Source organism: Indicator indicator, chromosome Z, assembly GCF_027791375.1.
Source record: "Indicator indicator isolate 239-I01 chromosome Z, UM_Iind_1.1, whole genome shotgun sequence".
NCBI lineage: Eukaryota > Metazoa > Chordata > Aves > Piciformes > Indicatoridae > Indicator > Indicator indicator.
Genome location: NC_072053.1, coordinates 22,893,155 through 22,909,114, shown reverse-complemented (window position 1 = coordinate 22,909,114; position 15,960 = coordinate 22,893,155). Strand labels below are relative to the sequence as shown.

Sequence of the window (15,960 nt, the reverse complement as noted above, 5' to 3'; positions counted from 1 at the left end):
GATTTAAGTGTTTGTTCATTTTTTTCTTGTATTCCTCTACATTGTGTAACTATGAATTTAATTTATACATTTTTCATAAATTCATAAGTAGCTTTCTATGACTGCCTGAGACAGCAGTACCTTCAGCTGCCGATTGAGAAGGTCTCTTGTAGCCTGATGCCTCAGTGCTTTGCAAAATATCATCTCTTTCTCATTGTTCTTTGAAGAGTGAATACAACGTCAATCGTCAGCCATTGGTAACCTTGCCCTTACTTCTACATTTTTGGTTCCTTCTGAATCAGTGGAGTATGCAAATTATGTATTTTAGAATTGTTATCGCAACTAGTCAGAAAGCTAAAACGCTTGAAGAAGAGAACTTTGAACAAAAGTCTTTCATTAAAGTCCATCAGTCTCCCTCTGAAAATCTTCAGGTGTCTTAAAAAATGTTTTTCAATAAGGAGAACAGATTCTTCTATTATAAAAAAGTGTTAGGGAAGACAATGAAGGCACAAATTCAAAGGATTGGATTTATTAGGAGGACTTTTGGAACTACAACATTTTTAGAATCACCTGAAATTCATTAAAATTTTGTCAGCTTACGAAGTCGGTAATTAACCCTAACTGCTACTGTGAATTTTTCTGAAACTAGCTTTTATAAATACCTTCCTGCTGGAACCAAAGTTCAACAAATAAAGTAAGATTTTACAGAATTTCATAAAGACAATAGAAATGCAGAACACTGTGTACATACACAATGACACAGTGTTGACCTTTGCCCTCCCTGATTCTGGGCGGGCTACATGTACGACAACCATCAGACTGCAATGAATGAAAACATATACCAGTAATAAGAAAGTATTGATTCAGTTGCAGAGATCACTTGACCTTGAGAAATTTAGGTGAGCTCAACATTACTTGCTTCTTCTGCAACAAGCTTATGAGCCTCTAAAATTGGAATAATGTCCTCTTGTGAGTTATTTGGGAGCAGTACTGAAGCACAGGGTGAAAGCACTCCCTTAAAGTATGTATGTGTGTATATATATATATGTATATATATTTATATGAATGGATGGATAGATAGATATGGGTTTGGGTGGTGTTTGATTTGTTGGTTTGTTTGGGGTTTTTTTTTGGTTGGATGGGTTTTTTTTTAGGTCCCCCTATTGATGGGTCTGTATTAATGATACACTTTGTTACGTCCCAAGATAAAACTCTCAACTTCTGCCATCAAAACATGCAATTACTTACTGATATATACCAGTTTCAATTAGTATGGAGAAGGTTGATTTGGAATTGTCTGAATAGGAAACATTTTTATCTGAAAGTGGAAGCCATATCAGTATATATCAGATGCATAAAAAATCTGCATCTCTGGAGATGGCAGTTGTTCTTAATTAGCCTGTAAACATATCCCATTCTGAGCTTATTTCATGGAGAGTCCGTCATGAGAGTGATTAAAAGTGTGGTGTTTCTAGTATTGGCAGAGGTTCTGAAGAACACTTAGTAACTAGGAAAAGGTATTCAGCAAACAGCAGTGTGCAGACTTTTTTAGAACTAGTAAATGTCTCTGATGCTTTCATAAATGATTTTTAAAAAGAGATAAATACTGATTATTCCAAGAAGGTGTAAAATATAAGGCTTGTGATAGCAACAGACAAGGAAGACTCCCATTTCCCTTTCTGCGGTTTCACAGCAAGGTATGTGCACATTTCTGCCCATTTACTGTCTATTGTCCTGCGTTAACACAACCTGCTCTTAAAAGCATGCCCCCACACACACATCAGGAGGGGAAGTGTCCTGGTTTCACAGTCTGCCTCCAAGTGAAGCTGTCCCCCAACACACAGCAGTGAAAGTAACACAAAAAGATTCTATGTTGAGATAAGGAGTTTAATGAGATGTATCATTACCTTAGCCTATTTCACAGAACAGCACAGCAAAAAGCAGAAGCAGCAGCAGAAGCCAGCAACAACAGTTTCCCCCACCCAAGCACACAGCCCAGCAGAAAAGACCAACATCCCACACCTGGAAACAGCAACTGGAACAGGAAGCCTCTCATGTTACAATCTGAACTTCATATCCCATGACACTATGCTCCAGCCTGCATTTTCATTTTGAAGTTGGCATGATGGCAGCATGGTATTGAATATTATCATCAGATTCAACTGCACCCATGACAGGATGGGTCTTCCGAGGCAGTTACAAAGCCAGGCCAGGGAAATAGCGCCATGCAAAAGAATATGTAGGCTATGAGAAGAGCACCTTGAGAAAAGCCAGTTTAATAGTGTTGACTGAAGTCAACAGCAACCTGTTAAATGGTTGAGCAGAAAACATTAATTATCAATATTGTTGCTTTAAGGGTTACTGAATGTTATTCTGCTGTTAAAATAGAGTAAGAATAAGTAGGCATGGACTCTTCGTATTTTTGTGAACTTTTTACAGTGCAACATTCCCTCAGGCGTTTTTCAGTTCTCAAGCAGCAACTTTCTAGGCTACACCTCTCCCTAAAATATGTACAAGCACAACTGAAAAAAAAACATTTTGGATTTACGGCAAATTAGTTAACAAGCACTAACTGACACAATAACCCAAATCTAAACTGTTAAGTTTTGTCATGTTCCTCACCATCTGTCTAAGTGCCAGTGAACCTGAGCTGCACTGCTTCATCCAGAGGCAGCCTTTCAGAGACAGAAAGGTGTAAGATATAGCTCCAGTCATAATAATGGGAGCTAACTAACTGTTTTCTACATATCTGCTGCCATGGCAGGCAGACCAGTAACAGCATCTCCCTGTGTCCTGCTGGCCCCTGCACAGCCTTCCCCTTCAGAAGACTGGCTCTGCAGAATGTGCTAGCCTAAAGCAGGTCTTGTGGCCACAGGACTGTGACTTCCACATTGCAAACAGATAAAAAAATAGTTCAAAAATCTCCTTTTTTCCCCCCTGTCCTCTTTGTGAATGGTAATGAACCTGGGCAATGTTTTGCCCTCTGTTTTTAAGTGAAATAGTGCAAAAGACAAACTATGCATGGGTATTAGGGGTATTCCCTGATGGAGCCAGTATGCCTCAATTCCAGTAAATGCAAAGCTGAAAACACCTGATACAGGGAAAATATATTCCAGAATAAACAGAACACTTGTAACTGCAGGATTGACCTGGCCCTTGTTAACAAAGCATTTTTACTTAGGGAAGGTTCTTGGCTGTTGAAAACAATAAAATACAATGTGATTTTGATGAAGGAAAGTAAACCTAATTCACTTGGGGAAACAATCTTTATTTTCAATAAATATAGAACTTGCATTTAACCACCTCACTCCACAGCAAAGCCTATTTTATTTAGTTTGTGTCTCATACCTAAATATTAAAGGCAAACTCCAGAATCCTATATGGAGTAAAGACTGCTATCCAAGAGACAGGTTTTTCTACTTTAAAGTGAGACTGTATTTTTATTTCTAGAGAAGGGACAGAATGACCAGGGAAAGTAGTGATTTCTGGTATTCCCAGAGCAAAATAAATACAAATTCCTTAGGATGTCTGAAGTCAGATGTAAGAAAAAGTAAATAAATAACAAATATCAGGCTTATTGTACTGATTTTCAGATTAAGTGTGAGTGCCCCAGTTTTCTTCAATGTTTTCCTCTCTGACCTCCTGCTTCATTGCAAACATACATATTTATTTCCCTGAATGTCAGATCTAAAGTAAAACCTGAGATGTACGAACAGTAAAAATTCATGAGAAGTTAAATACATACTTCTGAAAAAAAAAATCAGGTAACTTATATTTACCTAATGCACTTCTGTGCACACTTTTGTATTTATTCACAAAACTGGATGCTTCTAACTGCAACATACATGAAAAATGTGCATGATGTACCAGCGCTTTTATTGCTAACAGGTGCCAAGATTGAATTATCTGGTTACTTTTGGAGACAAAAGGTACAATAAAGTATGCATATGCATTTCTCCAGCTACCCAAAATTATTCTGGGAGGAGGACAACACTGAGTCAAGTTCTAAGAAATAGCTGGTGAGAAGTAAAATCATTCACGTACTTTTACTAAAGATAAAATCTTTCACATATGCGCTTGAATCATAGCTGAGTACACGTCAAGGGAATGTGATGGCAGAGATATACCTAAGCAAGCAGGCAATTATACAAAAAAAGTGAGAAAACTGAGGGAGTAAGAGGGACAACTGTTTGAATCTGACTTGAAATTTAAGATGTTTCCTTTCCTGAGCTTCTGGGAAAGACTTTTACTTCAAGATTTCTACTGGAAAGGGTTTCTTTTCAACCAGTTGAAATTACATTTCCTTTCCAAAGAGTATAACAGAACATTTGGAAGTGTAAAAGAATTGACATAATAATTTACGTTTAGATACTTTGCTACCAAGTAAGCAAATTTCAGCTATAATGTCTGGGCTTGGATATAGAATCAAAGAATCACAGAATTGCTAGGGTTGGAGGGACCTCAAGGATCATCTAGTTCAAACCCCCATGCCATGGGCAGGGACACCTTACACTAGATCAGGTTGCTAGGCTGTTGAATCATAGAAATTTTGGACTTTTTTTTAGTTAAAAAGAAGGGAAAAAGAAAAAAGGAAAGAGAATATTGCAAAAACATTGCTAGTATTTCCAAGGGTGTAGCTGGAAGGCTGCTCAGCAGAAAGGGACTTGGGGTTGTTGATTGACAACCAGCTGAACATGAGCCAGCACTGTGCTCAGGTGGCCAACAAGGCCAACAGCATCCCGGTCTGTATCAGCAGCAGTGTGGCCAGCAGGAGTAGAAAGGTGATTGTCCCACTGTACTTAGCATTGGTGAGGCCTCACCTTAAGTACTGTGTTCAATTTTGGACATATATATATATATATATGAGAGACATCAAGGCACTGGAGAGGGACCAGAGAAGAGCAATGAAGCTAGTGAAGTGTCTTGAGAGTAAGTCTTATGAGCAGCAGCAGCAGAGATATGGGGTTATTTAGTCTGAAGAAAAAGAGGTTTGGGTGAGACCTTCTTACTCTCTGCAACTACTTGAAAGGAGATTGTAGATAGGTGGGTGTTGGTTTCTTCTCACAAGTCACAACTGATGGTACAACAGGAAACGGCATCAAGTTACACCAGGGGAGGTTTAGTTTGGATATTAGGAAAAGCTTCTATACTGAAAGGTTAAAAATTCTGTACCCTGGAACAAGCTGCCCAGGGAAGTGGTTGAATCACCATTCCTGAATGTATTGAAAAGACATCTAGATAGGATGCTCAAGGATATGATGTAGTAGTGGTCCTGGTATAGTTGGACCCAATGCTCTTAAAAGTATTTCCAACAATGATGCTGCGATTCTGTGATTATGTGCACCTATGACTGGGCAACGTTTTCTTTTCTTTTGTTCATTAATAAATATTTTGGATTTAATGTATTTTAGAATAATTCTGAAAATGCAGATCACAGACCTACATCACTCTGGGAAAGGACAGATGCTTAAAATTCAAGCCTGTCAGCTTGCAAGGCAAGCTTGTACAATAGAGGCCATGGCAAGCTTGTAAGACAGAGGCCATAGCATTTATTTAGCCAAATACCATAATGGGAAAAGCAGTCAAAATCTGAAGGCAAAATTCATGAGAATCTGACCTTTTTTTCACAAGTATAAAGTTGGTCTAACGAGTTTGTCTGAGAACACGACATCCAGGGAGATTAGATTTATACTTAGAGGCCTCTTACAAAATTACAGCATCACAGAAACATGCCTGGAAGAAACCTCAAAAGATCACCCAGTGAATTTGTCTTCCCTTGACAAGATCTACTATACCTAAGCTATTTCAGACAAACATTTGTCCAGTCTTTTCTCGAAACCTCCAGAATCATCTAAAGTAAAATTAAGTTCAGCGCTTTATAATCTGTACCAGTCCAAAAATTTTCCTTATGACTGACTGAAATATTTTCTGCTGCAATGTAAGGGAAACGTGGTTAGGAGCTGGGCCTTTTCACTCAGAATAAAATGCAGACTATAGTTCCAGACTGTGGTGGTTCAAAGTGCATCTCCATTGAAAACTTGGTGTGTGCATACATCTGTGTGTGCATATGTCTGTGCATGAATAATGCAACAGAGGTTTAAGACAACAGTATCAAGTAAAGTAAGATTGATATAGGTTATGTTTTATCAAAATAATACTAATAAAACAAGAATATTTAGTTGTTATATAACTGTCAAGAGAAGAAAATGGCTGTCACCTTGTAAAGGAATTTGTGGCTTTCTCCTACGCACCCTTCCTGGTGCTCAGCCCAAACTGTAACACAATCAGCTCTGCAAGCCTGAGGGTAGCAAATAAAGTCTCTGAGACTTATTGCTTTGGTGTCACAATGCATTACAAACCTGTAATCACCTAAGTATAAGCATTAAAAAAAAAAAGAATGAAAGAAAATAAAGGAAAATTAAAATTGTGCATTATGCTGTTGCACTATGTATTATGTCCCAGAAGATGTGCTGCCCTTGTTCTTAACATCAGTTTCCTAAGTTAGTGACAGCTGCTTAACTTTCTTCTATCCGTTTTCATCTTAAACACACAGAAAGCCTTTTGTATTATACTCACTGGTCTCTTAGAAGTATGTAACAGCGCATTTTCTGCTATTGTCATAGAGATTTAAGAACTGTATAGATAATATTACTTTCAATTTATTAAACTCATTTCAGTGTTACTGTTTATAGAGTTTCTATTGAGCTTTAGTTGAACCATACTGCCATCTTGTGGTGATCAGTGTTTCTGGCTGAAATTCACACGCTGAAGTTTTCGAACTGAAGAATCTGAATGCTGATACAAATAAAGTTACATTTCTTGCGACTGCTTTAACTGGTTATTCACTGCAGCTTCTTCTCACTAAGTCCCACTGAAGTGTCTGCTTCTGCAATTCATGATGATATCCAGAAACAAAAGCATTTAAACTGACCCTTCAGCATTGTTACCTAAGTCAAAGTGATCAATATCCAAGACAGTACTGAAAAGTATCCTTTTTACTAAAAGATCACATTTAGATATTAAGACTTCAGCTTGCCTACACCTCTGAAGATAATTGGTATTAAGCTTCTAGTATATGTGAAGCTCAAATCTTCACTGTTCCTATTCCTTGAATTCATCCTCACCTGTTTTACATTTTCACAAATAAGTGATGCCATTAAATGGTGACAAGAGACAGAAATACCTCGGATATCAGTCTTGCATTTGTCATGTGCAAGCAGCCTACAACTTTCATACAACCAGTTCCACTATCATGTATTCGGAGCAAATCCCACCACTGTCACATCGGGGATTGCATAGCTGTACTGCACCCTGGTGATGGTGCAATGCAGCAGCATTACACCAAACCTGTGGTATAATAAAGAAACGCCACCAAGGCTATTTGGTGCTTGTACTGAACTCCCTCTCTACTCTCTAAGCTAGCCCTGGTTTTGGTCTTCTTATCACTGAGCTGGACATCTTTGCAAGGCTAGTTCTACTTCAGCTGTGGGAAGGAATGGAAGATTCTCCTTTTCCACACAAAGTGCCAGGGCAAAGAAAGTCAGAAAGGTCTTTGGGTAGGATCAGTTTGAGATAGAGAGGCTTGTAACCCAGAGAGATGAAATTAAAGTTAAAAATGGATGAGTATATCTAGTACTGCATTTTCTTCAGTATTTCAAATACAGCCAGGTCAAACAGGCTGCAGAACATGGTGCTATGGGATACAGAAAGGCACTCATCTCCACAGCATTCAGAAAACCCTGACCTAGATGCTTATTCAGATGAATGTTTGCTCACATAACAAGAAGTTTCTCCCACTACTAGAACTTGATGGACCAAAACTTATGTTCAGAAACTGTGATGGAACACTGGCTGCGGTGGCAGGTGGATGTTTCCTGCATCAGAAAAGACTGCTGAAACCCAGATGTGTTGCCTTCTAAACTGTGGACTGCTTCCTCTGGATCAAAGAAGTAGGGTGAATTAGCCAGTGCTGAATTTAGCCTGGTGCTCTTCAGCAGCTGCCAGCACATGGGCTGAGGGTTTTGAACAGGCTGGAATTCACTATGGGTGGTGAACTTGATCCTCTCCCATGACTTGTACAGGGGCTTAAGAGTCTCTGGGATTGTGCTGGATCAGCCACAACTCTGACCACTCCCTACCCTAGAAATATCCAGTGTTCCTCAGTACTAAAGACAACTGCATGATGATACCAAAAGTCTTTCTTTCCTAACAGATCTCAAGACATGTAAATGAGCAAGATTATTTTTATCTCACGAAGGACAAGAATAATTCTTGTAGCTGCATATCCTTGCAGGCAGTCAAACCAACATACTTCCTTTGGAGGCTGTTGCCATGGCATCTGTCCAATGTCTTCACAGCGTCTTCCAGATTTCTGTGATCTAACAAGATAGAAGGAGGAAAGGAGGCACTAGTTAAAAGACATAGAGAGGCTGCTGGGAGAAATATGACTCCAGTGAAGCCTGTAGGATGTATTCATAGTGTTTGAGTCAATTGGGATTTTTATTTTTTTTTTTATGTATGACATTTCATCCACAGGGCACTGAGTTTTGTCTTTTGGTTTTTGGAAAGGAAGACAGAATTATTACAAAAATATTTTTATGAAGTCAGGGCAAAATTAATTTTACCTAACTTCAGCCATCTAAGTACATAGCCTAAGGGAGCTGTCTAGGCTTCTGATAGAACTAATGGAAGGAGAAGGGTTCCTCCTAAGGATGACTTTTACAGCCTATTTTAGACATTTTAAGAAGGGATGATTTGCCCTTTGGAACCACTTATCTTTTTCATTTAACTACCATGAGGCCGCGGATGGACTAAATGTCTGGAATTTCAGGTAAGGTAAAATGATCTGAGTAAAGACCTCTGTCTTAGGTGTTACTTTGGTGACAGAAATTGCCAACCAAAATGAATGAGCTGAGTGAACAGCCTAGGACACACGTTTGTGTGTCTGGAAGCAATGCAGCCAAAATCAAAATGGCTTTTTTGCCCCTCTCTGAAACTTTAGCAGATGTCAAAAGCCTTCCAGCATATAAATCAGTGTCAAAGGACTTCAGCAAGAGGCCACTCTCAGGAAACAAGTGAGAATAAATTAATACTGAGACAAACATACACTACTGGCTTGTCCATGAGTGAAAGTGCAGCAGTCAGACACAGCTCTGGGGGCTCTGGCACTGGATGAGACCTTTTTCTGGACTGCAACCTTCACGGTACATATTTTTTAATAACTGTGGTTTTAGTCAGTAAACCAGAAGCACAAGAGTGAGACCTGGCCTGCCAGATAAATGCATACTTTTATCAAGAGCTGTTAGACAAGGTTATATAGTTCTGCAATCACAGATAAATAAACTGGCTCTATCATTCATTCCTGACTTTGACTGAGGTGACAAGGTGTTGAACTAGTGATAAGATAAATACAAATTCTTTCAGTTTCTACCTGTACATGTTATTTCCCCCCAATTAACTCTTCTAAGGCAAAATTGGTTTAGATTGCGGATCTAATGAAAACACCTGGTAGGCAGACGTGAGAATTTAAAGGGTACACCTGAGTAAAAACTGATTTTGCATTAATGATGTCCACTGCGATGGTTTGGACTGCAGGCAGACTGCCACATAGTACCCGGGAAGGCTGCAGCGGGGGAAGAGAGGGCAGGCCGGGACACAGGGGCAAGCAGATCCTGCACGAGGGGACTGCCAGTTTTTTAAGGCAGCTCACTTTGAAAAGAGGTTTTTCACATCCAAAGATACGCTGTCCCAAAACACTCATGAAAACCATTTTCACTGAATGCATACGTAGGGCCATGACTTAACTCTGCAGCCTGAAGCAGATCTAGAGACTCCTCTGAAAAGCAGCACCAGCACTACTACGGAAAAACAGCATTAGAGTTAAAAATAATGTGCCAGTATGGCAACATGGGTGCGTTAAATATTATCACCCGTTATTTCTACCAGCAACCTACGCCTGTGGCAGATCAGTTACCAGGTTTGGGAGCTATCACCAGGCAGAACGGTGCTTCCATGGCCCGGGTCCCCAAGGGTCGCGCCCGGGGGACGCTGGAGCCTTCAGGAAGCCGAACCATCCTGGCAAGCCGGACATGACGTGACCTACCACCATAAGGTGCAACTCTCAAAAACAACCAATCCCGCAACTACGCCGGCGAGTGCTGCAGCCACCGTCACACCACCGGAAGCAGTTGTCCGGCCTTAGCGGAAGCAGGGCGGAGCTTGGTCTCTTTGGTGCTGGCGGCCGGGGAAGATGGTGGGTTTTGGGGCATGGGCCTGTGGTATCCGCCGGCATCCGCCGTTGTGTGCGGATCAGCGCGGCCATGGGCCTTGCCTGGGACGCGGGGTGGTTCTGCTCTGCGGTCTGCGGCCGCTTCTAGGCCGCGGCCGTTGCTGGCCCGAGTGGGGGCGCAGGGTGTGCTGGGCGGGGAAGCCACGTTGGAGCGCGGGGCCTTCCTACCGCGGGGGTCTTCTTTCGGCGTTTCCTCTGTGCCTCCTGCGCGCGCCCGGTGGCCGGGACAGCCATTGGGATACTGTAGCCAGAGGGGGCTCGGTCCACAAAGCCGCTGGTGTGTGTGCGCCTGGTGTGCGGCAGAGTCTTTCTTCAGGAAAGCTCTTGGCTCTTTATCGGTGGTGAGCTTGCGGGCGGTGAGAAGGGAGCTGAAAGTAATCGCGGTGACTTTCAGGGCAGGGGGACGGGTATGAAATGGCGAAGGGAGGGGTGAGGAAATGATTTCTTAAAATGGAGGCTACTTGTAAAACAGTTGCTGCTTCAGAGTTCTGTGTGCCTCCGACGTTTCTATTGAACTTCATGGATTAATTTTTTTAGAGGAGCTTATTCTTTTAGTTAAGTGAATTGCAAGTGCTAATGATGGTTGCAACATGCCATGTCTTGAAATGCTTTTCAGACGAAGGGTACCTCGTCATTTGGTAAGCGACGAAATAAGACGCACACTTTGTGCCGTCGATGTGGGTCCAAGGCCTACCATCTGCAGAAGTCTACCTGTGGGAAATGTGGTTATCCTGCTAAGCGTAAGAGAAAGTGTAAGTAATAAACTTTCAACTGACTTGAGTGTAAAACCGGGACTTCCTTCGTCTTTTTTTCAGAAGTCAGTTTTTTTTTTCCCATCCAAGGAGGAATGCCGTACCATCTTGCAGGGCTTAGAACTTTTTTCAAATTAAATTGATTAGCTAATTGTAGTAAATAATGTACAGTATCGCTACATAGAAACCTGCCGATAATAATTTTTTCCTTTTGTCATATAGAATAAATACAAATGTAACGTGCAACTTGATTATTTGGTGCAGATGAATAGCAGTAATTTGTACGTTTTAGATAACTGGAGTGTAAAGGCTAAAAGACGCAACACCACTGGCACTGGTCGCATGAGGCACCTGAAAAAGGTCTACCGTCGATTCAGGTATAACATTTTATTGCAAACTAGTGTTGTGTGAAATCCTGCAAAAATACTTTAAAGTCTCACCATTCAAAGTTCGTGGTTTTGTTCGGTATGCTGAATGTAGTGCGTATGCTCTTTTCTCGTATATAATTGGCTTTGAGGATAAAAACTGTTAATACATAGGGTGTATAACAAGCTGTAGTATTTCTAGTAAGTCTAGATAGTGCTGAATGTAAAGATCATTGTAGTAAAATGCTAGCGTTTTAAAAGATCTGGTTTGGATAGTATTGCCTCTATTTGTGAATCAATTAAATTGCCAGTTTTACCAAAACTGACGTTTTAGTGTGAGACAAGTCTCGAAAGGCATTCAAAACCCTTCTTGCCTAGAAAAAATTCATGACTGGAGTAACTTCAATAGTCAGTCTTGGAGTTCTGTTAGCGTAAGGAGCAGTAACTTCAACTGCAGAGTTCCAAGTTTCTAAAACTTGTTACAAAGGTTTGAGTGTGAGAGAAGGTGCAGGGGAACTCAGTAAGGTGCGTACTGTTAAACCCATTAAGAATTGATTTTGTGTGACCTCTGTGTTGTAAAATTGAGTTAATGAAGCTCCTGGCCTTAATGCACAAGGAAGCTGGATTTAAAATGCCAAGTAACTTTACAGCTCTTGGTACAAAAATACAGACTGGATTTAATATTGGAAAGTAGGAGTCTGACAAGTCCAAAACTTAGATGTAGTTGAGGGATCTACTCATCTGTTTTGGTGAGCACAGTATTCCCCAGCAATTGCCAGAAAAATCCTTACAGCATGCAGCTCTATCTTGCTTTCCACTTGGCGTTGCTGAAGTAGAAATGCTGCAGAAGCAAGCCTTGTACTGACTCTTTTGCCATGCCTGTTTTAATCTCTTGTTGGAGGCATGGAGGACTTCTTAGAGAAGTTGCCTTGTGCTTCAGAAATGTGTAATTTTTTCCAGAGGTGCACAGTAGAAACAAGGAGGAGGGCATACGTGCAGCAAGTGTGCTGTAGCTGGTGCAGTCTTGCAGTGTTCACTCAGTAACTGAGATTTTCTGTTGGAAGACCTGAAATTTACTTCAGAAGAAGAGAGTAAAAACCACAGTGCTTACTCAAAACACCCATTAAGAGATTTCTTAGTAAAAATGTCCTAACTTAGGAACTCTGTAGTGATTTCAGCATGTTACAGAGGTAAACTGAAAAAACGGCTGGTGATCTATAACATTACATGTTGGAAAATGGCATGGAGCAGGAGTCATGCTTTCAAAAAATAACCTTACTTCTGCTTGCAGGAATGGATTCCGTGAGGGAACCACACCAAAGCCCAAGAGAGCAGCTGTTGCAGCCTCCAGTTCATCGTAAAGACTGATTTGTTTGTTAAAATAAATGGTCTTAACCAGAAAATAGTTTTTATACATGTTTTATTTCAGTGAAATGCAGGATTCCTGAAAACACATGTATCCACACAATCTGATGGTATGTGTTGAAGTGGTTAATTAAAAACAAACCTTTAATTGACTTGTGTTTCTCAAAAGAACTGACCTGCAAGAGAAGCAGAAGGTTGGCACTGTGAACGTGCCCTGCTTGCCCTTTGGCTTTCATTGTGCACTAGCGCTGAGAGTCAGAATTTTATCTTAAAGGTAGGAACTTGAATATGGCTGTGGCATTACCTGTTGGTCTGGGTGGAAGTAGTTTTAGTGATTTCCAGAATTAGTCAGTGTTCTGTGGCACTGAAAGCCCTGCTCAAATGCTGCTTATTCAGTGGTTCTTTGCTGCTTTGGTTTCATCATGGACTTTCAGAAGCAGCTTACTGGTTTTTTGGTATTGAGCGATCAGCAGTTAATGTAGAGACTTCTAAATCACTGGAGGATTTTCAGCCAGGTGTGAAAGTGGCAGTGCACCTGATGGTGCTGTCTTCCGTTTTTTAAATTAAGTACAGTTTATGCCTGTTGGATAATTGAGTGAATCTGCTTGGGCTGCTTCTAAAGAAGCTTCCTTGCTCTTGATATGTAACAAATAGTTTGTACTTGCTCTGCTTTCAACTGGTCCTGGGAACTGGAAGATGGTGATGAAGCTGTTTAAAATACCTTTTGCTTGTGCTACATGTTTTCAGACTTGAACTGTATCTGAAACGTGGGTTTTTTTCATGATGCAGGGGAAAAGACTTAAATGTTGGAGGAAATACTCCTAACCCTGATTTCGGTGTTACCTAGAATAGCCCCTAGATGTGTGTCAAAATAGGTCGGCAGTGTTTCGAGGGTTTGTTGAGCAATGATGCAGCTGGACAGCAGTACAGCAGTTATTCTCTCGGTTGGAATGAAAGCCCTTGTGAAATCATACGTGATCTTAGTGTAGTGAGGGGTTTGGCCTGCAATGCTGACCTGCAAGAGTGAAACAATGCTGCAGGGTGAAGTCCTTAGCCATTGGCTGCTGCAGCTGCCTGTTATCTTCGCAGCAGGAAGTTTCTGAAACACAGGGTTTGTGAAACATGCAATACACATCGCTCGTCGAGGCGAGAAACTCTTCAGGGCAGGCACATCCGCAGCGGAAAGGCGGATGGCGTCGAGGAGGGAAACCTCAGAACACAAGGACCCAGCGGCAGCACGCAGAAGTGCGCAGCCGTGACGTCACCCAGCTCGTACTTCCGAGCGGCAGCCCCGGCGAGCACCGCGGCCAGGGCGGGCAAACGAGCAGTGGGCATCAGCCAGGGCGCGGCTGCGCCGCGGATTGAGCGGGGGAACGCTAAAGGCGTGGCAGCCCGGCCCGGAAGCGATGGTGCGAGCCCGGCAGGAACCCGTAAGCTATGTGGCCTTCCTAAGCTTTGCACCCACCAGGGTCGATGAAACTTCCCAAACAGAGCTCTCTTGTGGTGCTGCAGGGCGTGCACTGATCTTATGCCAGTGTCAGATGGCAGCAGTGAGCAGTGCGGGAGGATGGAGAGCCGGGAGGAGGCGAGTAGGAGAAACATTGGGAACAGCGGTAAAGAAACAGACGGCTGGAGTCGCACCCTACCCGTGCTGGCACAGGCTCAACAGGACGGCAGAGCGCATGATGCGGAGGGTGCCCTGTCCTGTCCCTGGCCACACGTGGTTACTTACAGGATAGGGGTTAATGGCATCAAGTTCCTGACTGGCACAGCAGGCATGTCTTGTTGGGACCTACCCCACTATCACAGGTGCCCTTGCAAAATAAGATACGGTGGCACCGAATCACAGTATATTAGGGAGTTGGAAGGGACCTCGATAGATATCTAGTGCAACCCTCCTGCCAGAGCAGGGGCACCTTTACCAGATCACACAGGAACACACCAGGCAGGTTTTGAGTATCTCCAGAGAGGGAGACTCCACAACGGCCCTGGGCAGCCTGTTCCAGTGTTCTGTCACCCTCACAGTGAAATAATTTTTATGTTTATATGATGCTTCCTATACCTCAACTTCCACCCACTGCCCCTTGTCCTATCATTGGGCATCACTGAGAGGAGTCTGACTCCATCATCTTGGCACTCACCCTATACATATTTATAAACATTAATGAGGTCACCCTTAGTCTCCTCCCAGCTAAAGAGCCCCAGCTCCCTCACAGTCTCTCCTCACAAGGAAGATGTTCCACTCCCTTAATCAGTTTTGTGGATTTGTGCTGGATTCTTTCAAGCAGTTCCCTGTCCTTGAACTGAGGAGCCCAGAACTGGACACAATATTTGAGATGCAGCCTCGCCTGGGCAGAGTAGAGGGGGAGGAGCACCTCTCTTGACCTACTAACCACAGGCCTTCTAATACACCCCAGAATGTCATTGGCCTTCTTTGGCCACAAGAGCACATTGCTGGCTCACAGTCAACCTTCCATCCACTAGAACCCCTAGGTCCTTATCCCCTTCTCTGCTTTCCAACAGGTCGGTCCCCAAACTATACTGGTACATGGGGTTGTTCTTTCCCAGGTGCAAGACTCTACACGTGCCCTTGGTGAATTCCACTAAATTTCTCCCTGCTCAACTCTTCAGCCTAAGTCTCAATGAATGGCAGCACAACCCTCCAGTGGGTCAGCAACTCCACCCAGTTTTGTGTGGTCAGCAAGCATGCTGACAGTGCACTCTGCATGTGTTACATGCTTTACCAAACAGTGGCAAAGATGAGGATTCAGCTGGCTTGGAGGTGTTTTAGAGGTTAAGTTGCAATATGCCCTGCAACAAAACTACTTCCATTTGGGAAAAAGGAAGGGTCGTTGCTATGGGTGACTGCCTATTGAAAAAAGTGGAAGGCCCAATGAGCTGACTGGACCCACTTTACAGCAGGAAAGTCTGCTTCCCTGTAGCCTGGGTTAAAGATGTAGAGAGAAAGCTTCCCGTCCTGGTAAGGCCCTCAGATTATTATCCAATATTGATTTTTCAAGCAGGCAGAGATGATGTGGCAACAAGAAGTCTGAGGGAAATCAATGAAGACTTCAGAGCTTTGGGGCAACTAGTTAACAGATCAGGAGCAGAATCTCTTCCATCCCTCCAGCTGCAGAGATGGACAAGCAAATAAACTGAAAGAACCAGCAGCATTTACTTTTTTTTATCATGGGTTGGTTTATTCAGTGCT

At 42.3% G+C, this 15,960-nt stretch overlaps 1 protein-coding gene across 1 annotated transcript; it reads left to right on the top strand.

The window, feature by feature from the left end:
- The first annotated feature begins 10,181 nt into the window (after positions 1 to 10,181).
- RPL37 (ribosomal protein L37) lies at positions 10,182 to 12,881 on the top strand. Its single transcript, XM_054397721.1, has 4 exons — positions 10,182 to 10,231; positions 10,884 to 11,019; positions 11,312 to 11,396; positions 12,676 to 12,881. Exons 1-4 carry the CDS (start codon positions 10,229 to 10,231, stop codon positions 12,743 to 12,745), a joined length of 294 nt encoding a protein of 97 aa, XP_054253696.1. The 5' UTR covers positions 10,182 to 10,228; the 3' UTR covers positions 12,746 to 12,881.
- Positions 12,882 to 15,960: the final 3,079 nt, after the last annotated feature.

Excerpts from the sequence above, each read along its gene's own strand:
- RPL37 (XM_054397721.1), top strand. Across the intron at positions 11,020-11,311 it reads TGCTAAGCGTAAGAGAAAGT|ATAACTGGAGTGTAAAGGCT; the intron begins GTAAGTAATAAA and ends TGTACGTTTTAG. Across the intron at positions 11,397-12,675 it reads AAGGTCTACCGTCGATTCAG|GAATGGATTCCGTGAGGGAA; the intron begins GTATAACATTTT and ends TTCTGCTTGCAG.